The 24,184-nt window shown below is 37.4% G+C and overlaps 1 protein-coding gene across 3 annotated transcripts in view; it reads right to left on the bottom strand.

Moving 5' to 3' along the window:
* ERICH3 (glutamate rich 3) overlaps positions 1–24,184 on the bottom strand; it is a 124,286-nt gene that overhangs the window by 6,472 nt on the left and 93,630 nt on the right. For all 3 annotated transcript variants that reach the window (XM_070367849.1, XM_070367850.1, XM_070367851.1), the window contains 2 exons: positions 15,214–15,657; positions 3,616–3,738 (listed from right to left, as the gene is read on the bottom strand). In XM_070367849.1, coding sequence (XP_070223950.1) covers positions 3,616–3,738; positions 15,214–15,657 — 567 coding nt within the window. The remainder of the gene's footprint in view (positions 1–3,615; positions 3,739–15,213; positions 15,658–24,184) is intronic.

Genomic DNA, 24,184 nt, shown 5'->3' with positions numbered 1-24,184 from the left:
CCACTTTCAAATGAAATATTAGGACTTGCAGAAAAAATTATGCAACAAGGAAAATAGTGAGGATTTCATTTTAGCAATCATTGTTCCCTACAGGACCATAATATGCTTGTTCTCAGCCTAGGTTTCTTGTACTCATGTGAGCATTTAGCAACAGAATCATAATACAATATGAACTGATCATTATCCCATACATTGCTCCCATTAAAGCTGCTGCTGCTGCTAAGTCACTTCAGTCGTGTCCGACTCTGTGCGACCCCATAGACGGCAGCCCACCAGACTCCCCCATCCCTGGGATTCTCCAGGCAAGAACACTGGAGTGGGTTGCCATTTCCTTCTCCAATGCATGAAAGTGAAAAGTCAAAGTGAAGTCGCTCAGTCGTATCCGACCCTCAGCGACCCCATGGACTGCAGCCATCCAGGCTCCACCATCCATGAGTTTTCCAGGCAAGAGTACTTGAGTGGGGTACCATTGCCTTCTCTGCCCATTAAAGCTACTATATCTAAATTTAGTGATCAAATAACTTCGTAGCTCAAGGTAAGACTTTTTACTATAGATACAAATTTGTATTGTAGGTCAAAATACCTCCCCTCTACCTTCAGAATTTGATTTGCCTTTGGCAAAAGAGGATCACAGAGCAAGACAGGACTTTGTAGTATGGGACAATTTTCAACATAAATAACCTACTTGAAGCATTTCATAAGTTTCTCATCCATACTTTCCTGCAAATCTGGGTGTGTTAGCTATCATACTTCAATAAATATAAGTTCAGTGTGTTTCTTAAAAGGCTCCAGATAGATTTCTTATCCTTTAGCAAATATGTGCATTTCTGTTACAGTGATCCACGCAAAATAAATAAAAGCATTCCAGACCAAAGGCCAAAGCATTTAAAATTTTCAACTGCAGAATAATACTTAGGGAGATTAGAGCTTCTCAAATGGTCCTCTCAATGCTTTCTATCAATCTAATCTTCTTTGTTTGTAGAGGACACTGGAATAGATTCTACAAAATAAGTTATAATGCCAGGATGCCGACTTCCAAATGGTATAAATGTATAATGTAGGCAAGTGTGTCTTCCTCATGGTTTTCTCTTGCTTGCCCTTTTGGCTAACCATCTCACCCCTACCCCATCACCAACAATCTCCCAGAAACTGAAAGCCCTGATCTTACTCACTTCATCCTTACTCTGTTACTCCATCTGGGACTGTCCTATAACTGCAGTTCCTCTCCTAACACCACACATGGCTGTCCTTTGTTCCTCCTCTTGGCCTCTTACCAGCTATTAAAACAAGCCATTATGAAGTTAGACAATAACAGCTGATATTAAATTTCCCTTTAAAAATGTATTTGGAGGGTAACTTTTGATATATTCATTCAAAGGAGTAACAGAAACTTCTCCAGGAGAAGGGATAAGCTAAACCCACTCCAGTTTTTGGGGGCTTCCCTGGTGGCTCAGTCAGTAAACAAGCCCACTTGCAATGCAGGAGACCTGGGTTCAATCTCCCTGGGTTGGGGAGATCCCCTGGAGGAGGGCATGGCAACCCACTCAGTATTCTTGCATGGAGAATCCCCATGGACAGAGGAGCCCGGGGGGCTGCAGTCCTTGGGGTCGCAAAGAGTCAGACGCAACTAAGCACACAGCACAACAGAAACCTCAGGTCTATAAGTAGGGTGCTGTTAACTTTTATAGGAGGTCCTCAGCATACCACAGCAGCTATTTATTATATTAAATGTAGAGCCAAATGGGCTTCCATGGAGCCAGTTCACCTGAAAGAATATGGTTTGTTTTATTTCCTTACAGATTACTAGATTTAAAACAAAATTAAATGAAAGCCATGAGAAACAACATACCAAGTCTCTTTAATAGTATATCTATTACTATTCAAATTCCTTCATGAAAGTATACTTCAATAGTCAGTTATAAAAAACATTTAAGGAAAGTCCTCTGTTTTGCTAAGTTGACCTCTAAATTTATGGATTAGTTAAAGCACATTCAGGAATACAGCAGGGTAATAAAATTGCCTAGCCACTATGTAATAATATATTGTGCCTAAATTCTCAGAGAAAAAGTGCTAGTGGCATCTAGCTGAGTTATTACACACACACACATACACACACACACTCATAGGGCAGTCAGACATGACATTCCTGAAGCAAGGGAGAAAGCGTAATTGAAGCCCTTCTAAGAAATATCAATACAAAAACATGATGTGTTTTTGCTAGTAACCTCATGGGCTTTTGAAAAAAAAATGAATATAAGAAACCAAGCAATATTCAAAAACAGGGGCAATTTGATTTAGTGACTGAGTGTGTACTTGGGAGTCAGACAGATCTCGGTGAGAATACCAGCTCTGCCACATAATTGTGTGAACTTGGGAAACATATCTCTAAGCCTTCATTCTCTTATCCATAAAGCGATAATAGCAATCCTTAACTCACAGAATCTTTGTAAGAACAAACCATAAAATGCTTGGCACAGTGCCTGGCACACAGAGAGCCCTAACAAATCTTCCTTCCACATTCCCCTCTCACTGCATACAATATGTGATATTTTCTTGCTTGAATCAGATTTAATAGACAACAACTACTCTGCCTGCATTGTTGAGGAGGTATGTTAGAACTCCTCTGGTTGAATGGCCACTATGAAAGCCTTGGGTTCTTGAAGCCCAGAGTCCTTCTGCAACTCAGTCCACTCAAGTTCAGGTGTCACCTGGCCCTCTCCACATTCCCTGGGGTAACTTGAGCTCAGGGAGCCAGCCTAAGTGCAAATCATCTGGCTGCTACTATTTGCCTTGAGTAACAAAGTCCTTTTTCTCTGAGCCAGGAATCTTGTATCTTCTAATGCATCTGTGAGACTGGCTAATTTGTCTGCTTGAAAATAGAGTAAAATCTCAAATACCTTAGAGGGCTTGATGCCCATCATTAAAAATTGGATGTGGGGGGTAATGTGACCACATGATGAACACAATGAAGCCCCCTCTCCCTCCCACTACTTCCACACACACATTCATGTATTTAAATCGGGCTATTTTAAAAAAATAATTTACTAAATACAGGGAAACCTGATTTCAAGGACACAGGCTGTGTGACTAGATATATATGTGTCATGGTCTGTTGAGTCACTCCAATAGGCACTCCTGCAGCTGGAATACTCATCATCAAAAGCCAGGTCATTTGCTGATGGCAATGAATTCTTGCCTAATTTTAAAAAATAAGGAGTTCAAATAAATCATCATGAAATGTGTCTGGGCTCTTCAAGTCTCCAATGGGTCAGTTAGGCACATCCACCTAACTCGGAGACATGCTAAGAAATAATATTGGTCTGAAAATCCCTACCAATATTTTCTGTTATTTGCAGTCCTTTTTTATTATCTGAAATCCTTTTTTAAAAAACAAACTCTAGGCACCAATGTTTTCAAAAAAAGGATGATAACTTTCATATCTGATGTCAGCTCCAAAGCTCCCCTTAATGCCGCTCAACCACCTCCTGCCATCACATTCACTGGTCAAAAAGAAAATAAAGACGGAAAGAAGGATAAGAAGATGAAAGATGGAAATGGCACTGCCTTTTGCAGAGGCTTTCTGAAGATCTTTCCTAGGTAATGATGCACCCTTACCTGCACCTGTGTCAGTCTCCAGCTTCCTTGAGAGTTCCTCTCCTTCTGTGCTGCTAACACCAGCCTTGGAGTCATAGTGGCAGTGGAGGCTAGAGTCCACAGCTTCAGCTACTACCTGTTCAACTGATTGGAGACCACATAAAATACCAAAAGGTATTAAAAACAGGTCAAGGAAACATTGTAAATGAAACAGCAGCAAGTGGGGTTAATTTAAAAGCATTCACATTAAGATCCTGTTTTTAAAATGTCAGGATTAAACAATGCTCAAGCTATGATTTCAAAATGAAAACAAATAGGAAATCATGAAGAAATCCATGCAAAGAGATACTTACATAAAAAAAAAAAAAAGGCAACAGCCAGAAGCAGTGACAGATTTGCCAAAGGCACATGCAATGAAATGACTGTAAAGGAATTTAGTTGCCTTTTCCTTTTTAGAAACGTGTTATGGCTTTTATAATCCCAATCATCACTATTCTTTTAGATCTCTAAAACTACCAGGACTGACTATACTATAAGCATTTCGTCCGTTAGTAGATATTTCAGTGATGTGACTCCAACACTCCATGTGGACAGAGCAGAAAAGATATTGCATAATTCCTATAAATTTGACAGTAAAAGCTGCTGTAGACATTTCTGTTTACCTGCACTGATTACTAGCACTGAGCTTTAGGAATGCAAAGACCTAAAGAGTTCAAGTTCCACACTAACTGTGTCACCTTGAGTAAGTTCTTTGGCCTAAGGCTCAGCCTCAACTTCAGTATACTCATCTGTCAAAAAGAGATATCTTAGTGATTATATTGGGAGCATTAAATGAAATAATACCTGTAGAACATGTTTATATTTAACTTATTAACAAGTGCCTAAGCACCTAATGGGGCTTCCTTGGAGGCTCAGTTGGTAAAGAATCTGCCTACAATGAGGGAGACCTGGGTTTGATCCCTGGGTTGGGAAGATCCCCTGGAGAAGAGCATGGCAACCCACTCCAGTATTCTTGCCTGGAGAATCCCCATGGACAGAAGAGCCTGGCGGGTTACAGTCTGTGGGGTTGCAAAGAGTCGGACATGACTGAGTGACTAAGCACAAGCACCTAATACATAATAATAGATGAAATGATGAGTATGTTTATTGCAAGTATTATCTCCCACTTTCATATAATTCTAGGCAACCTGTAATATCCGTTAAGTTTGTCTTTAGTTTCTGGCACAACCCTGTCTACATCCCTTGCTTATCATCTGATGACCTGTGTCTCCAAATCTCTGACAGCTATCATTACACCACTTCCTGGTTAACAAAAGCTCACAAAAGAATACTAGACCTAGATTATCCCTTTTATATAAAAACATAGTTTCTCCAAAATATCCTCCCTCTCTATCTTTCTCTCCCTTTCTTTCCTTGCCTCCCTTTTCTCTTACTTCCTTGCTTTCTGTCCTCTCAGATAGGCTGATGCAGTTGATCCAAAGATTGTACTTCAAAAAAAGCAGAACTAGAATGTGATCCCTTGCTCAATTTAAGGTGAGTTGCTAAGAGGCAGTTAGTTACTTACTCATCCCTCTGTGTTTGGAAACAAATAGTGAGATATCTGATTCACATGGCTTTCAGGGAAAAAATGGAATGACTTAACTACATTAAGAGAAAAAATATGGAAGACTTCTGTAAGAAGTCTTTGAGCATCAGTTTTCCTCACTCATCCAATCCACCAAATACAAAAGGTTTTTTTTTTTTTATAATAATATAGTTTAGAGATGACATCAACTCATGACAATTAGGTTATCATTGTTTTTTTTAAACCAAGTCAATCTTTATTTTAGTAACTTTATAACGTAGTATATATAAGTTAGATATCATCTTTCCCACTACACTAATTCTGGCACTGTTTAACTAGAGAGTCTAGATAAACAGTGTTTTAGGTCTTTGTGTATAAATCTGCTTGATCCACTAAGCAACAGGTTGGCAGGACAGGAGGGTGGGGGGGAATCTGATTTGGTATCAATTACTGAAGCTCTGTTTCATCAGAGCCAACAGGACATCTAGGCTTTTCCCCAAGTAGTCCACAAGCTATAAAGAAATATGGTTTACTATAGTTACAGAATCGTTATGTTGTACATCTGAAGTTAATATAATGTCGTGTGTCAATATTACCTTAATAAAATATTTAATATGATTTACAATAATAATAACTAAAATAAACAATTAGCAGCTATTGAACCAAAAGACTATTCTAAGAAGCCAAATAGTACTAGCATAATCTATAAATTACAGACTCACTCAGAATTTCCTGAAGCTTGTAGTCCTTCTCTCCCAGGACTGTAATCACCACTTGCCCACGTCAGCTAGCTTCCCCCAGGAGGGTTAGGCTTTGGAAGTTGATGAGAGCCTGTACAGTTAGGTGCTGCCTGATTCAGGTTTAGCAAAAATGGGACACTGGCCTGAGCATCAAGGATTTATTAGGTGTGAGATCAGAAAAGGCCTCACTTGGTCACTTTTTTCTCAGATGTTCTTCTGAAACTGAAACTTAAAAAGCAAGACCTCAGCCAGCATCTAACCTTGACCATTTCCCACCTACTGTAAGGGAGGACCATGCATGCTGAGACTCCCATGTCAGCAGTGTGACACATCGCCCTGTTTCCTCTATCTATTTAGCCCTTCATCCCTCAAGGCTCTGCTCCTTCACCTTGCTATAAAGATGACCATTAAAAGCAAAGAGAACTGTCAGTTCCCATAGCATCTGCAGCAAAATGGAAGAGGCTCATACAAAGAATTTCATAGGAAAACATCTTTTCCACTCAAATGTTATAGGATATTTTGAGATATTTTTAAAATACCAAAATATTATTACATTACAGTATTAGCTTTCTATTATGAAAACAAACATTTTAAAAATAATATATGTTATTTTCCCCAAGTATGAAAAGAGTACATATTCACTACTTGAAGCTTGAAATAATAACGATAAAAAAATACAGAGACAATACAACTAAATACAACAATATCCTAGTTTCACCATTCAGAAACAACTAGTAGTCAACATTTTGGCAGGTTTCTAAGTATTTTTTTTTCACTTTACTACATCTATAGATAACATTTTGTATCCCATTTTATTCATTTAGCAAAATATTGTGACCGTTTCCATGTATCATTTAATAAGAACTATTCTTCAATAACTGCACAGAATATTCTAATAAAGTTTTACTAAAATGTGGTTGACCAATTGCCTGGTGTTAAATGTTGAATTGTTTCCATTTTTTGTGATTATAAAGCTACTTCAAATACAGATCATAATTATTTTATTATTTCTGACTATTGCCTCAGTATAAATTCCTGGAATTGGAATGATTGGGTCAAAGAGCATGATAACTTTTAGATGCTTTTGATATATGTTTCTCTATGTTCTTCAAAAAAGGAGGTCAATTAATAATTTCACCTCTAATGATAAGGAGTCTTATGTACCTGTACTATTGCTGACAGCTTCTCAGTTTCCACCAATTCCTTCTAAATTTGATAATTTAGTCATTGAAAAGTGGTGGCAAGGATATGGTTTTCAACATTAGTAGGCAAGCTTTCTAAATTCATTCCCTTTCCTCTGCTTCTTTTGAAGCTAAACAAACCAGCAGTTCTGTATCAGAAGAAAGTTTTGCCAAGAACTGTTTATCTGAATTTTAAGAGCCTAAGAAGGCCATAAAAACAGAGTAAATATATATCCAGGTTTATTCCAAGTTCCCAGTCACTTTGAAAACTATGACTGTTCTTTGATCATTTTTTGTGTTGCCAATCAATTATCTTCCCGGCAACTCCCCGTGACAAAATTCATGACTAACATCATCTACCTACACAGTGAAGATGTTCATATGTTACCTTTGGCATTGAAACATGGCTTACAAAAACCCAGGATTAATTACAACTCAAGACCACACCTGTTCAAAGATAACAGATTCAGAAAGCTAAGGTCTATCCTCTACACAGTGGCGAGAATAATCTTTTCAAAACTTTCCACTCATGTCATTTGTATGCTCTGATTTTTCCAGTGACTTCCTATCACAGAATAAAATCCTCCTAATGGCATAAAAGTTTTTTTCCCTCTGGCCTCATCATCTCCCACTCTCAGCTTGTCCATTCTGCTCCTGTCACAATGACCCCCTTCCAAATTCTTCACTCAAAAACTATGCTCCCAATTTAGACTCTGCATTTGCTGGTCTCTCTGCTTCCTGTGCTTCTTCTTCAAATGACAGAGTGACTGACCCCTGCACCTCATTTCCCTCTCTGTTCAAATGTCCCCTCACTGAGAGAGGCCAGCCCTAAAAAATACTACCCCTTCCTCAAACCATCACTCTATCTCCTTACCTTGATTTTCTTTTCTGCTAGCACTTAGCCCATATGCTCCATTACATGTTTGTTTTTCACTTGTTGGGCATATCTCTTCCCAGAATATAAACTTCAATATAGGCAAGCACTTTGTTACGGTCACACCGAGAACAGTGTGGCATAAACAGGTACCTAACAAATATTTCAGAAGGAATCTATGAAAATAAATAGCTATATGCTTTCACAATTCACTCAGAATAAAAATAAAATATAAAAACAAACAAAAAACAACAAAAAAGAAATTGTATTTAGAACTGCAACTCTTAATGCATGATTTTCTTGTTCTTTCATCAAGACCATTCTATCCTGCCTCAGATCAGATCAGATCAGTCGCTCAGTCGTGTCCGACTCTTTGCGACCCCATGAATCGCAGCACGCCAGGCCTCCCTGTCCATCACCAACTCCCGGAGTTCACTCAGACTCATGTCCATGATGATAAAAATTGCATTTTATTTAAATCCTACTATTTAGGTTTATATTACTTGGCCAAGCACGATGACTTCTTCTGATTCAAATATGAAAGTATAAAATGCCTACTTCTATATACATTTTACATTATATAAAACTTTATTAATATTTTATTTATATTCATAATGTATAAATTATATTAACTTCACAAATTAAGGCACATGAATTACTCCACCATGAGAATACAATTTGTCACAATGCATTAAGACAGTTTAAACTAAAAATAACAGAGAAAACTAAACACATTTAAATAACACTATGCTCTATAATACTGAATTAACTCCCAAGGACACCATCTCATTGTAGCTAGCAACTATAATCTTTTACTTTACCCACTTCACTGCATACGACTTATCTTTTCTATAAATTCACCTGATTTTTTGGTGGACTGGACAAAACCTAATTAAGTGTGACATATTATAAAATACTTAGAAGGAAGCTATCACTTTATGTTATCAACATGAAAGGTATGAAGGCATTAAATGCAGTACTTTACAAATTTATCCATTGCTATAAGTGAAAACAATTCAGATTAAGTTATATTAAGTTAGACACAACAAAACATCAATTGTGTGTGACTTTTTGGCACAGAGACGTTCTTAACATAATCACAATTTTTATTCGAAGTCTAGTGGAAAATGATTAATTCAGTGCTATGCAAAATGAGATAGAATCTTTTACACATTATCTCAGCCCCCATTTCATTTCAACCTAAGGTTCTAATCAGGGAGCTAAGTAAAATATTAAAATATACACATTTCAGTCTTCACTAGCTTCTGGTTTAATTTATATAAGCTATGTTTTGCAGCAGAGTCACCTAAATGACCTTCATTTTAAGCACATAACTTTGGTTCCATCCCTTTCTCCCTCAGCCACCTAACTGAAGATTTAATTAAGGAGAAGGAAACACCATAACCTCTCTGCTTGGTATCAATATAACACATGATGCATTCAAGACCTGGTTTATTTTATCTGAAATTTTCTTAGGAATGTTTACTCATATAAAGACTTTGAGAATAGTTGTCATTACCTATTATTTTAAATATTTACAAATTTATTGCATCATTTCCTGGAGTTTATTTTAAAAACATCAGTACTCAACTGTCATTAATCTACTAATCCTTAGGGGTTTTGATGCCATAATTCTTTTACATTATCCTGAGTATTTTACAAGGTCCTTGTGCTATTTTGCTTATAAATGTCTCATTTTCCACTGTCCTTTAATCTCTCTGCCTTTAGGTCTCTCTAACCCAGAAATTTTATTCCTTTGTGGAAAATAGGCCATAAAACAAATCTACCAATTCTTACACAGAAAGCAATATTTAAGAAAAGTTGCAAAGTTATAAGATACTAAGGCAATACAATGGCATAAAATGTACAGTAAATAAGAATAAAAGTACAGTTATATATGCAGATATGAAAAGATATTCAAGATATAGTGTTAAGTGAAAAACAACAACTTGTAAAACAAATGTGTTTCTATCTGCATATAAAAATGACATCTGTATATATAATATATAATATGATACATTTAGATATGTTTATATAGAGAGAAACTTTTCTGAAATCATGCACACAAAAAAATACTTATCCACAGTTTTTGCTCAGGAAATAGAAAAAAGGCCAGGCAAGGAAAACCCTAGCTTTCATCTTATTCTCATCCATTCTGTGTTATGAAAACTTTTCAACCAATCTTTTATACGAAAGAATTTTTTTTCAAAAACTTTAAAATGTCTATTACCTTTGATCCAGAAATTAAACTTCTTGGAAACTAGCCTAAGAAAATAATTGTTAATTTTAAATTATCTTAGGTAATAAGATATTAGGGTACTATTAACAGTAGTGAAAATAGGGAAAAACTTATGGAAATGGTAAAATTATGAAAAAAACACAGGATAGAATAATACACAGACATTAAACATATTCATGAAGATTACATAATAACATAAAAATGTTTATGGTATAAAGTTAGGAATAAAAAGCAAAATACAACATTTTATAGAAATATGACAACATAGATTTGTAAACTCTAACTTTAGAAATAAAAAGCCTGACCAAATGTTGAAAGTGATTTTCGTGTGTGATAAATCCACAGATATTTTGAAGACCACTTTTCACAATCTCCTAAATGTTATTTTGTAAACTATTAATGAAAAATAAACACCAAAAGAGGTCTGGTACATACATACAGTTCAGTTCAGTCACTTAATCGTGTCCGACTCTTTGCCATCCCATGGACTGGAACATGCCAGGCTCCCTGTCCATCACTAACTCCTGGAGCTTGCTCAAATTCATGTCCATTGACTCGGTGATGCCATACAACCATCTCATCCTCTGTCTTACCCTTCTCCTCCAGCCTTCAATCTTTCCCAGCATGGGGGTCTTTTCCAATGACTCAGTTCTTTGCATCAGGTGGCCAAAGTACTGGAGTTTCAGCTTCAGCATCAGGATCTTCCCAATAAATACTCAGGACTGATTTCCTTTAGGATAGACTGGTTGGATCTCTTTGCAGTTCAAGGGACTCTCAAGAGTCTTCTCCAACACCACGTTTCAAAAGCATCAATTCTTCGGTGCTTAGCTTTCTTTATAGTCCAACTCTCACATCCATACATGACCACTGGAAAAACCATAGCTTTGACTACATGGATCTTTTTTGGCAAGTAATATCTCTGCTTTTTAATATGCTGTCTAGATTTATCATAGCTTTCCTTTCAAGGAGCAAGTGTCTTTTAATTTTATGGCTGCAGTCACCATCTGCACTGATTTTGGAGCCCCCCAAAATAAAGTCTCTCACTGTTTCCATTGTTTCCCCATCTGTCATGAAGTGATGGGACTGGATGCCATGATCTTCGTTTTCTGAATGTTGAGTTTTAAGCCAATTTTTTACTCTCCTCTTTCACTTTCATCAAGAGGCTCTTTAGCTATTCACTTTCTGCCATAAGGGTGGTGTCGTCTGCATATCTGAGGTTATTGATATTTCTCCCAGTAATCTTGATTTCACCCTGTGCTTCATCCAGCCCAGCTTTCACATGATGTACTCTGCATAGAAGTTAAATAAGCAAGGTGACAATATACAGACTTGACATACTCCTTTCCCGATTTAGAACCAGTCTGTTGTTCCATGTCCAGTTCTAACTGTTTCTTCTTGACCTGCAAACAGATTTCTCAGGAGGCAGGTCAGGTGGTCTAGTATTCCCATCTCTTGAAGAATTTTCCACAGTTTGTTGTGATCCACATAGTCAAAGGCTTTGCGTAGTCAATAAAGCAGATGTTTTTCTGTAACTCTCTTGCTTTTTCTATGATCCATGGATATTGGCAAATTGATCTCTGGTTCCTCTGCCTTTTCTAAAACCAGCTTGAACATCTAGAACATTCACAATTCACATACTGTTGAAGCCTGGCTTGGAGAATTTTGAGCATTACTTTACTAGCATGTGAGATGACTGCAATTGTGTGGTAGTTTGAACATTCTTTGACATTGCCTTTGTTTGGGTTTGAAATGAAAACTGACCTTTTCCAGTCCTGTGGCCACTGCTGAGTTTTCCAAATTTGCTGGCATATTGAGTAGCCAGCAAATTTTGTAGCACTTTCACAGCATTATCTTTTAGGATTTGAAATAGCTCAACTGGAATTCCGTCACCTCCACTAGCTTTGTTTTAGTGATGCTTCCTAAGGTCCACTTGACTTCAGACTCCAGGATGTCTGGTTCTAGGTGAGTGATCACACCATTGTGGTTATCTGGGTCATGAAGATCTTTTTTGAATAGTTCTTCTGTTCTTGCCACCTCTTTTTTATATCTTCTGCTTCTGTTAGGTCCATATAATTTCTATTGTGCCCATATTTGCATGAAATGTTCCCTTGGTATCTTTAATTTTCTTGAAGAGATCTCTAGTCTTTCCCATTCTATTGTTTTCCTCTATTTCTTTGCACTGATTCCTGAGGAAGGCTTTCTTATCTCTCCTTGCTATTCTTTGGAACTCTGCATTCAAATGGGTATATCTTTCCTTTTCTCCTTTACCTTTAGCTTCTCTTCTTTTCTCAGCTATTTGTAAGACCTCGTCAGACAACCTTTTTGCCTTTTTTGCATTTCTTTTTCTTGGGCATGGTCTTGATCACTGCCTCCTGTAATATGTCACTAACCTCCAGCCATAGTTCTTCATACATTAGATCATAAGAAAGTCATAAACCTTGCCATCTAATGTTGAACCCATTTGAATGAAAAGATAACAAAATGTTTTAAAATTATAGATCTGATCAAGTCAAGAACACAGATTTCCCATAATAGTTGAGAAAAACAATAAACCTGTACACTTTTCATTTCACAAATCTGGAGGGAAAACCCACTTTTTTCCAAGTGACATGATTCTAGTTGAATGCTTCTATTAGTCCATGTATCACCTAATTAGAGCCCATATTATGTGCAGATTATTTTACAGAAAGCTGTCTACTTTCGTAAATCCAAGTAAACAATCTAGTTTTCTGATGTGGAAATAAATGAAATAATAATGTCAATGTTGCTACTGAACTTTAACATTCTACCTTTTGGGTCAGCAGTTTGCTAAATTGTACAAATATTCTAGATTATATTCCATATACCAGAATTGAACAATGAAATCCAAGATCAAACTTTTGAATTATTTTATTAAAGAGCTTCAAATGTATTTTAATAGGAGTCCTAACTCACATATGGTAAAATCATTTTGAAAATGTAGGGGGTCTTAATGTTATAATTCTAGGGCAGAGGTTGGCAAACTTTTTCTGTGAAGGGCCAGACAGTGAATCCTGAGGGCTTCGTGGGTCATAAAGTCTCTGTTGCAGCTACTTAACTCTGTTCTTGCAGAGCAAAAGCTGCAACTGAGAATATGTAAATAAATAAGCATGACTCTTTTCAATGAAACTTTATTTTCTGGAACTGTAATATGAATTTAATATAATTTTCATGAGTTATCATATATTCCTTTGATTTTTTTCCAATCATTTAAAAACAAAAAAAATATTATCTCACAGGCAATACAAAAAGAAAAGTGGTAGACCAGATTCAGCCTGTGGGCTGAAGTTTGTCAAACTGTTCATCAGAGTTTTTAACTTATTCTAAGCTAATATCCCTTGCTACTTCCCCATATTCAGCATGCTTTTATCCTCCTCCATCCCACCTTCAAAATCCTATCTAACCTTTAAAGTCCTCAAATATGTCCTTCATGAAAACTTTCTACGTGTTCTTTATCAAATGGGCCTTCTCTTCCTTTGAAACTTTCATTTGTACTTTCTCTGGTTTTTATACATGACTACTGACCTTGTCCAGTTATGTATATGCCAAGCCTTCCTCTTAACATTTTGTGGATGAAACCCACTCCAGTTCAGTTCAGTTCAGTCACTCAGTCATGTCCGGCTCTTTGCAACCCCATGGACTGCAGCACGCCAGGCCTCCTTGTCCGTCACCAAGTCCCAGAGTTTACTCAAACACATGTCCATTGAGTCAATGATGCCATCCAACCATTTCATCCTCTGTCGTTCCTATTCTCTCCTGCCTTCAGTTCTGTCCCAGAATCAGGGTCTTTTGAAATTAAACCGTCTCTTACACATTTCTTGTTGATCATGGTGCATGGCAGAAGGTTAATGATGATGGTTGAATGGAAAGATAACTATTTGACATCAGTTCCTGGATATGGGCCCCAGTGGTTTAATAACAGCTTTTAAGTTTCTAAAAAAATATTGTAGACATTAAAAGTATTCATAAGATTTAAAACATGGACGGATTTTAGCAATATTAAAATGTGACAACAAATTTTACGTCGGAGTCAAAAAGAATGCCCACCATGTTGGTAGAGAAGATAGATGGAGAGATGGGAGAGATATAAGGCATGGGGTGCTATGTGAGAGCCAAATATCCACAGGACACAACTTAGTCCTTTAACTGTCCTCCTAGAGTTGAAAAAAGTATCAGACCTTCCACTGCCTGTGGTATCAGGGCCTGATTATCCTGGGACACGTCTTAAGACTTTCAATGTCACATTGAACTTCTTATACACCCAGGAAACCCCTAGATCAGAAAGTTACTCAGCTTCAGACAACTCAAAATGAAGTTCGGAGATTTCTACGAAATCTTTAAATTTTCATTTAACTTTAAATTCCTACTGCACAGATGCAATAGGAAATGTTCAGAAACTGGAGCCACTCTCCCTAAATTCACATTCTAGGAATGTTTCTTATTATCTATGTGATCCTTGACATCTTACTTAACCTCTCCAAACCACAATTTTGTCATCTGTTAAAAAAAGAGACAATGACAAGAGAACCTAACTCGTGGGGATTTGGAGCATTGTGAGGATTAGGCAAGTTTCTCTGTCTAAGTACTTAGCACTATTACATAGAAATCATCTATCAGTGTTAGCTATATATACAGATGACTGCATATTTAGAAAAGAACAAATAGCATTGCTAATATTAAATAACCTCTAAGAAGCCACGCATACCCTTGCCTTCAGACATGTATTTTATTTGATTTTTGAGATAGAACTGCCATAGGAAGGAATTACAGAAAATAGGAGACAAGTTATATAAGAATTATCAAGTAATTTTTTAAATGCAGTAGAAGGAAAACAGCAAGCTGAAAATACATGTATGGTTATGTGACATAGAGAGAAATAGGAAAAAATTGAATCCTTCTGGCATTATCACAACAGTATTTCCCAAGCTTTGGCAGAATGCAGTGATCAAGATCAGGTTCCATGCACAGGGACAATGGCAGGTCAACTCAAAGGCCGTACTTACCACCTTTATCCACCCTACGGGGACCTGCCTTTTTGTCCTTCACCTTAGCAGTGCTTTCTTCCCAAAGCTTACTCTTCCTCTTTTCCTTTTCTTCCTTGGAAACATGTTCCCTGGACTTCTCAAATAAGCTCTCTGCAATCATTCCAGTTCCTTTCTCTGCTTCTTGTTCAAGAACATTCTCCAAATTTTCCTCTATCAGCAGAGGCTTGGTCTCCACATCTGTTTTTATTATTTCTTGTTCTTCAATTTCTGGAGAATCCTCAGTTGGAAGGTGGGTTTTTCCTGGCTTATCATTTTCACTCAACTCTTGAGAAGATGGACTTCTGACACTTTCATCTGGACTGTTTTCAGCGTTGGTCTCCTGGTCCCCCACTGCAGATTCATCTTCACTAGAACTAGAATATGGGTGACTTCTGGATGAGGTTGATGAAGCAGTTTTTCCATCTATGAAAAATAAAAATGATGATATCACTGTATTTTCATAAGGGGAAATTTAATAATTATTGTGGGAATTACATTCATAATTAATCATATTGACATTTTAAATATAGTTTAGTAGATTTGATTCCCTTTTCCCATATATTCCACATACTTATCATGATAAAGAAAAATCTATGTAATCTGTGAGTCTGTAAAAATTTTAGTAGAAAGTCACATTTGAAAACAAATAGTGTTTATTTTTTGAGAGCCATATCATTGGAAAAAAACTATCTGTTTTGTTATAGAAGAAATGGAATAATCTTTTACTTGTTCAGCAGAAGCATTTATTTCATTATCATCTTGGGTAGCCACAGTATTCTCTGTACATAAAGTTTATATTTTTATCTATTGCAACACCCACCATACTAGTATAGTCTGGTAGCTGAGTATAGTAAAAATATCCATCGTTGTTGTTGTTCAGTCACGCAGATGTATCTGACTCTTTGTGACCCCATGGACTGCAGCATTCCATGCTTTCCTATCCTTCACCATTTCCTGGAGTTTGCTCAGATTCATGTCCACTGAGTCAGTGATGCCATCCAACCATTTCATCCTCTGTCACCCCCTTCTCCTCCTGCCCTCAATCTTTCCCAGCATCAGTTTTTGTATTTGCATAATACCTAGATACTTAATAAATATTTTGAAATAATTCTCATGTGTGTGTGTGCACACGCATGTGTGTGTGTAGAAGGAAATGTCTTTTTTCGGGTTCCCCAGAGGCAGATGCTGATGAGGATGCACAGGCAAGTGATGAAATGAGAATATGCTCCAGGAGAAGTTCTTCCAGCGTGGGGGAAGCAGGGAAGGGAAGGGAAGAAGTCAATCAAGGGAGCTATTTCAAGCAACATCTCAGCCTCAGCCCAAACTCAGGGGAAACTCTGAAGTCTAAATTATATTAAAATTTTTCCTCCCTGGAGGACTCTGGGCTCACACACTCCGCTCCAGTTAGACATGGCTACAGGCCACCCTGGGGGGACATAAACTCCTTGGCACTTTCAAGCTCTTTGTGCCTCAGGGTGAAGCCAATCTGGTAGCCCAGGGCTGTCCTCTGAAGAAGACAGAGGATGCAGAGCTGGAAATGGGCACACAGAATCAATAAAAGAGATTCTAGGAGATTTATGAAGTATGCTGATGTGATGCTACAGATACCCAGTCTAGAAACTTACCACAGCCAAAAATGGTTTAGCATTTGCTACCTGCAAACACTTCAAAGTATCTCCAAGACAGTCACACACACACTGACTCTATAAGGAAGATGTGCTGCCTCAATGTCACGGCATACACTGCCATGGGCCAGAAAAATACAAACTTGCCTTTGATTTTTTTAACCAAATAGATCCACGTTATAATTGTTTTTTACAAAATACTTTTTTTTATTTTCCAAATGAAAGAGCCCACACTTACAAGCTGCTGAGCTTTCTTGTTTTCTCTTCTCTGTGTACTCTGGACTCTTTTTGTCTGTTTCTTTCTTTTCTGCTTGGCAGCTACCCAGATGGCTATAGCAGCTGAGGCAGAGTTTAAGGGAAGAAATACCTGTCTTTACTCTTATCCTCTTTCCTCCAGCCCCAACGGCTCTCCATGACAAGGTTTAGCATTTTAAGTATAGTCACTGAGACATATCAGAGTCTCCACAAAGATTTCAGAGATGCTACCCAGCAGTAAAAAACAAACTCCAAAAAGCCTTTAAGCAACAGAACCCCTTAAGTACAATTCCATTTGTTCTTATCACTCAACTACCTTGACAGGCACCAGATGACCACTGTTTCTCAAAGGAGTCACATACTTCAGCGGCTCATTTTTTATCTCTGTTGTATAAGATCTAGATGTGCTGTTTCTCGGTAGGGAATGTACCGATCAAGGACAGACGTTCTCTATCTTATTTGTACTAGTTGAGAAACTTCAGGGACTATGATCTCCCCCTCTCTTCAGTGTGTCTCACATTTGTTTTTTTTAAGAGAAGAAAAACAACTCCTGTTTGCTAGTGGTTTGATCAGTGGTTTTCATTAACTGCACAATTAGCTAGGACACAATGTTATATTGATACTTGTTATACATCCAAAAATATCCATATCTATCGTCTGAATGTTGACATGAAGATGCTCATTTTTGGCTCTGCTGCTGCTGCTGCTAAGTCATTTCAGTCGTGTCCGACTCTGTGCGACCCCACAGATGGCAGCCCACCAGGGTCCCCCGTCCCTGGGATTCTCCAGGCATGAACACTGGAGTGGGTTGCCATTTCCTTTAGCTCTGAGTGTTGTTCATATAATGTAAAAAATGAAGGCTCCTCTTTCTTTAGCAGCTTCTATTAATTATTTTATTTCAAAGGCTGAAACGAGCTATGGTTCATTTTTGAGTCAGTCCTTAAGAGAAGAAAGATCAGCAGAATGAATGGCGAGGCTATCTGACCTCCCTTATAAACTCATTTCAGTTTTCAAATTTCTCTCCAACCTCCTTGCATAATCTTGTTTCACTCTCATTTCTTATTTTCATCTTCATACAGATGCTGGGGCAAGGCTTTGCCTACAAAAAAGCTCAAGGTGCTTTAGGGCCACGGAATGGGATTTTCAACACTAATTTTATTTATTCTCTTAGAAATAAAGTTTTTATGTAAAAATTTTTATATAAAGGAAGTTTGAGAGCAGACATGTAAATTGTAATTTTTTTCATCAGGAGGGAAAAAATTTGTCTTGGAGGCATGTTAGGAGACTTCACTGTCTCCTACCTGGAGTAGGAAATGGCAACCCACTCCAGGATTCTTACCTGGAAAATTCCATGGACAGAGGAGCCTGGTGGGCTACACAGTCCATGGGATCTCAAAGAGTCAGACACAACTGAGCAACTGAGCATGCACTGCCTCCTACCAAAATTCCATTAGTCTCTTCAACGCTCCTTTAGGTACTGATGCTAAGAATTTACCCTTGGTCTCCATGGTAGCGACCTGACTTGCATGCATTCCCTAAGTCCTCTGCCAAAACCATCATGTTTGGTGCCACAGCTCTACCTCCTAAGAAGGATCCCTAACTTGTCTCTCTCCACATTCAATCAACCCCAAATCCCTTCACTATCTTTTCTCTTCATGTAATCATAACTACACAGTGATAATAATTTCTTCTTTTACATCACTATTTCGCACATAAGATTGAGAGAAAACACTATGTTTTTCTGTAAAACAACCCTAGGTGCTCCAATCATGACTAAGCTACTCATTACCTACGACTTTGGTTATGCTACTTCTCTAAGCCTATGTTTTCTTGGCTGTAAATTCTACCTATTGTTCTCAATAAATAATTACAGAAATTACATGATAAAATTAATCTCACCAAATCAAATAATAATTTCTTTACGATTTTCAGTCTTCTTCCCTAATATCATACATGATAGTCAGTTCAGTTGCTCAGTCAGGTCCGACTTTTTGCAAGCCCATGAACCGGAGCACACCAGGCCTCCCTGTCCATCACCAACTCCGAGAGTTTACCCAAACCCACGTCCATTGAGTCGGTGATGCCATCCAGTCATCTCATCCTCTCTCATCCCCTTCTCCTCCTGCCCTCAATCTTTTCCAGCATCAGGGTGTTTTCAAATGAGTCAGCTCTTCACATCAGGTGGCCAAAGTATTGGAGTTTCAGCTTCAACATCAGTCCTTCCAATGAACACCCAGGTCTGATCTCCTTTAGGATGGATTGGTTGGATCTCCTTACAGTCTAAGGGACTCTCAAGGGTCTTCTCCAACACCGCAGTTCAAAAGCATCAATTTTTAAGTGCTCAGCCTTCTTTATAGTCCAACTCTCACATCCATACATGACCACTGGAAAAACAAAAGCCTTGACTAGACCAACCTTTTTTGGCAAAGTAATGTCTCTGCCTTTTAATATGCTGTCTAGGTTGGTCATAACTTTCCTTCCAAGGAGTGTCTTTTAATTTCATGGCTGCAATCACCATCTGCAGTGATTTTGGAGCCCAAAAAATAAAGTCAGCCACTGTTTCCCCATCTATTTGCCATGAAGTGATGGGACCGGATGCCATGATCTTAGTTTTCTGAATGTTGGGCTTTTTCACTCTCCTCTTTTACTTTCATCAAGAGGCTTTTTAGTTCCTCTTCACTTTCTGCCAAAAGGGTGGTGTCATCTGCATATCTGAGGTGATTGATATTTCTCCTGGCAATCTTGATTCCAGCTTATGCTTCATCCAGCCCCGCATTTCTCATGATGTACTCTGCATATAAGTTAAATGAGCAGGGTGACAATATACAGCCTTGACGTACTCCTTTTCCCATTTGGAACCAGTCTGTTGTTCCATGTCCAGTTCTAACTGTTGCTTCCTGAGCTGCATACAGGTTTCTCAAGAGGCAGGTCAGGTGGTCGTGGTTTCCCACCTCTTTCAGAATTTTCCAGTTTATTGTGATCCACACAGTCAAAGGTTTTGGCATAGTCAATAAAGCAGAAATAGATGTTTTTCTTGCTTTTTTGATGATCCAGTGGATGTTGACAATTTGATCTCTGGTTCCTCTGCCTTCTCTAAAACCAGCTTGAACATCTGGAAGTTCACAGTTCATGTATTGCTGAAGCCTGGCTTGGAGAATTTTGAGCATTACTTTACTAGCGTGTGAGATGAGTGCAATTGTGTGGTACACTTTGAGCATTCTGTGGCATTGCTTTTCTTTGGGATTGGAATGAAAACTGACCTTTTCCAGTCCTGTGGCCACTGCTGAGTTTTCCAAATTTGCTGATATATTGAGTGTAGCACTTTCACAGCATTATCTTTTAGGATTTGAAATAGCTCAACTGGAATTCCATCACCTCCACTAGCTTTGTTCGTAGTGATGCTTCCTAAGGTATGATAAGTAACACTCTAATAAATCTTTCTTGTGATTTCACCCTGTACATTATATTATGAATAGTAGTCACAGTCACCATTTAATGAGTAAAATAAGACAAAACTTGATCATGATTATGCACCTACTCTACACCAAGCAATGAGGTAAGCACTTTACAAGCAATTCATTTAATCCCAAGGAATACTTATCTTCTTTTTCTTGATTTAGAAGGTAAAAACTACAGAAGTTAAATAATATCCACTGTCCATTAGCTATAAAGGAACAACTTTTGTAAAATACTGCTTTTGTAATGAGATGTTTCCCCCCGAGTTCAATCCCTGGGTCTGGAAGATTCCCTGGAGAAGGGAATGGATACCCACTCAAGTATTCTCGCCTAAAGAAGTCCATGGACAGAGGAGCTTGGTGGGCTACAGTCCATGGGGTTGCAAAGAGTTGGACACAAGTGAGCAACTAACACTTTCACATTTTCAATGACATGTTTGTATTTGGTATAAGGGAGAACATATGTCCTCTCTTGATAATGAAATGAGTTCATTATCAGTGCATCAGTAAGATAAATATATACATTACTTTGTAAGGGTAAATATCTAAAATAAATTCAGATGTAGCAGGAGGAGAAGAAGCAAGCTTAAAAGTTCCTCCATATTTAACTTTAATTGGGTTTTCTAAACATTAATATGAATACTTAAAATACTGAGAATATAATCAAATCATGTATCACACTGTGCTGCTTAAGTCTTTTTCAATTTATCCATTAATGTAGTCCACCAGCCATGCATTTCACAAGATTTTATTGAGTGTCTCAATAATATCACTGCCATGTACAAGGCAGATTCAAAACTATAGAGAAGCACCTCATAGATAAGTAATTTATGGGAACTAAAAGATGATGCTGTATTTAAGTATCCATCTGAAAGCCATCCTACTTCAGTGATCCAAAAGTGAAGATAAAATGAGCAATTCTTACAGTTAAGAAAAATTAAAATGTGACTAACCATGCAAAAAAATGCAGATTTCTGACCAAAAGCTGCCTACAATCTTCCCCTAACCCTCTGTTGTCTAAGGATTACTGAAGTCCATAGAGTGTGGTTTCAGAGCATATGCAATTTCAACATAGAAGGAGCATCATTCCCTCATATCCATCTCTTCAAGCCCATAGTCAGACCCAGAAAGGAAGAGTGAGATATCTGAAGTATGTCAGGTAAAGAGAATATTTTTGTGACACAGATTTTTAAAGTATTTAAGGCCGACTGCTTCAATAGAGTGAAAAATAGCACAAGTGAAATATTATCTTTTTTACTAGAAAAAAATTGCTTTAATTCTTGTTCCTTTCTTTGTGTTATGGGAACAGATGCCGCCTCTGTCTCTCTCCCTCCGCTTCCCCCCGTTCTCTTTCTCATAAGGAGCTACTTAGTCTTTACCTCTTACTCATAGGTACTATCAGCCAAACTGTCCACAAAAGTCTGTTCTCAGCAACATGACACTTTCCCCCTCAACCTTATAACATGTATCTATGACAATGTATTTTCAAGTGGTGAATTAGCTCCCAGGGTTGTCAACACAAACGCAGAGAAAAGGAAGCTGTCATTCTTTTTAAATGAAGGGAAGTCTCACACATCATTCTCAAAGTAGGGTCTTCTCTTAGTGGGTGCTCAGTCCCTGGCACTCCATCACTTGTGAGCCGCTCAGCACAGGGTATTTATCAAGGCAGACCGATACAATTGTTTGCTGGCAGTTTAAATGGGGCCGACTTGTCACGGGAGTGACAGCCTGGGCAATTGTTTGCCCTCTGGGAACAGGTGCAGGCAGGTTCAAATGAAACGCATCCAAACACTAACAGCAAGATTCTTAATCATGTCAATAAAAAGGATGTACCAGTGTCTAGGATGCAGTGGTCACAATATGCCTCTTAGACTTTTGAAGATGAAATGCTGTCTGGCTTTTCAATAGAGCGTACCAAGGAATCTATTATGTCATTATCATTTTTAATACACATTTCTTGTTTGCCGGATGAAATCTCTAATTCTGATACTCTGCATGCTAAAAAGAATATTTTTGAATAACACAGGGTCAGGTTATCAAAATAATGGGATGGAAAATAAAAGAGCCTGTAGGTGGAAGAAAGAAATGGTAATAAGCAATGAGATTTTTACTTCAGAATAATGGCAAAGATTAAATGTAAATCTCAGGAATGCAAAGGAGCTCTTAAAAAGGATTGTTAAAAAATGTCATTACTGAAAGAAAAATAGTTAACCAGTTTAACTTGGGGCTTTTAAATGTCCCAACATTGTGGACTAGATTCTACATGTTCTGATAGTTTTCGTTACATAACTATTTAAAATATTATGTATTCTATACCTACCTTATGCAGCTAACTCTACACAATGTTTTGAATAAAATTCTAATAATAATCACATAGTGTAAATGTAACTAGATAGCATGGCACTGACAAAAGTATTTTGGGACTCTTGGTGTTAATCAAGTAATTCTTAATATTCACAAAATATCCTTTAGGAAATTGCCTCTGTGAGAAATAACAAAAACAACACTGTCTTAGCTTTTGTAGTATAATTAATCTGTGTGTTATTAATTTGGGTGATTAATTTTAAAGGCAAAATTTAACACACATGGAACTGTAAGTGGAAAATGAATTATGGCATGATAAAGTTTCATAAAATAAAGAGCTCAGTGAAGGCTGTGGAAGTAGGAGAGTCTCATGGAAGAGGAGGGCAATGAACTGGAAATGAGCAACAGGCCGGGGAGTGGATCAATGGAAGAGAAAGGTAAATTTAGGTAAAATTAAAATTTTTCCATTTTATTTTCTTCTGTTTAAAAGCAAAACAAAATCACAAAACAGAAGCTAAAAAATAGAATAAGATGAAGAGCTCAAGATAAATGCCTCTTTAAAATATACATTCTTAAGGAAACAAAATCCTTTTATTAGAGGCATTTGCATTAATTTTAGACAAGTAGATGTTGACTGATTTGGAGAAACGTTACATTGTTTTTCTCCGAAATCCAGGCTCTGAATTTTGCGTCTTTGCTCCACCACTTTCCAGCTGTGTGAGTTACTTAATCTCATTATTTCCAAGTTTCTTTACTTGTAAAATGGAGGCAAAAAGTACCTGCTTTTTTAAAAGTTGTTTGAGGTAAATCAGATAATTCATGTGAAATAGTTAATATGAGCTCGGCACAAAATCGAGTCTTATAAACAATACCTATAGGATTCTTTCCTAAACATGGGATTCCAGTTATTTAACTGCAAGCAGTATTCAGTGTTAAAGCTTACCCATCATTGTCAGCTATTCAATAATCACAGGTCTAAATGATTAAAGCTTTCCCTCCAAGTAAAATTCAAGTACTGCATATATCTTTGTCTGCTTGAACATTAAAAAATTATTCAATCTTGGAAGAAATTCATTTGATCCCAGGAAGGAAGTTGATAACACAGCACAAAAATAATCCTCAGATGACCATATATTGAAATAATGTACTGACTCTTGACAAAATCAATAGATGACAATTCCCTACCATCATTGAAGAGATAAAAAATTGAGTTCCTCTTTGTTTTGACTAGATTATATTTATACACAAACACATTTTCAAACTGTTTTCCCGGTTCAAGTATAGTTTCTTTAAAATAGGATTCAGGTGACA

This window comes from Bos mutus, chromosome 3 (genome assembly GCF_027580195.1).
Source record: "Bos mutus isolate GX-2022 chromosome 3, NWIPB_WYAK_1.1, whole genome shotgun sequence".
NCBI classification, from domain to species: domain Eukaryota; kingdom Metazoa; phylum Chordata; class Mammalia; order Artiodactyla; family Bovidae; genus Bos; species Bos mutus.
The sequence above is the reverse complement of the archived record's forward strand: the minus strand, read 5'-3'. Positions and strand labels throughout refer to the sequence as shown.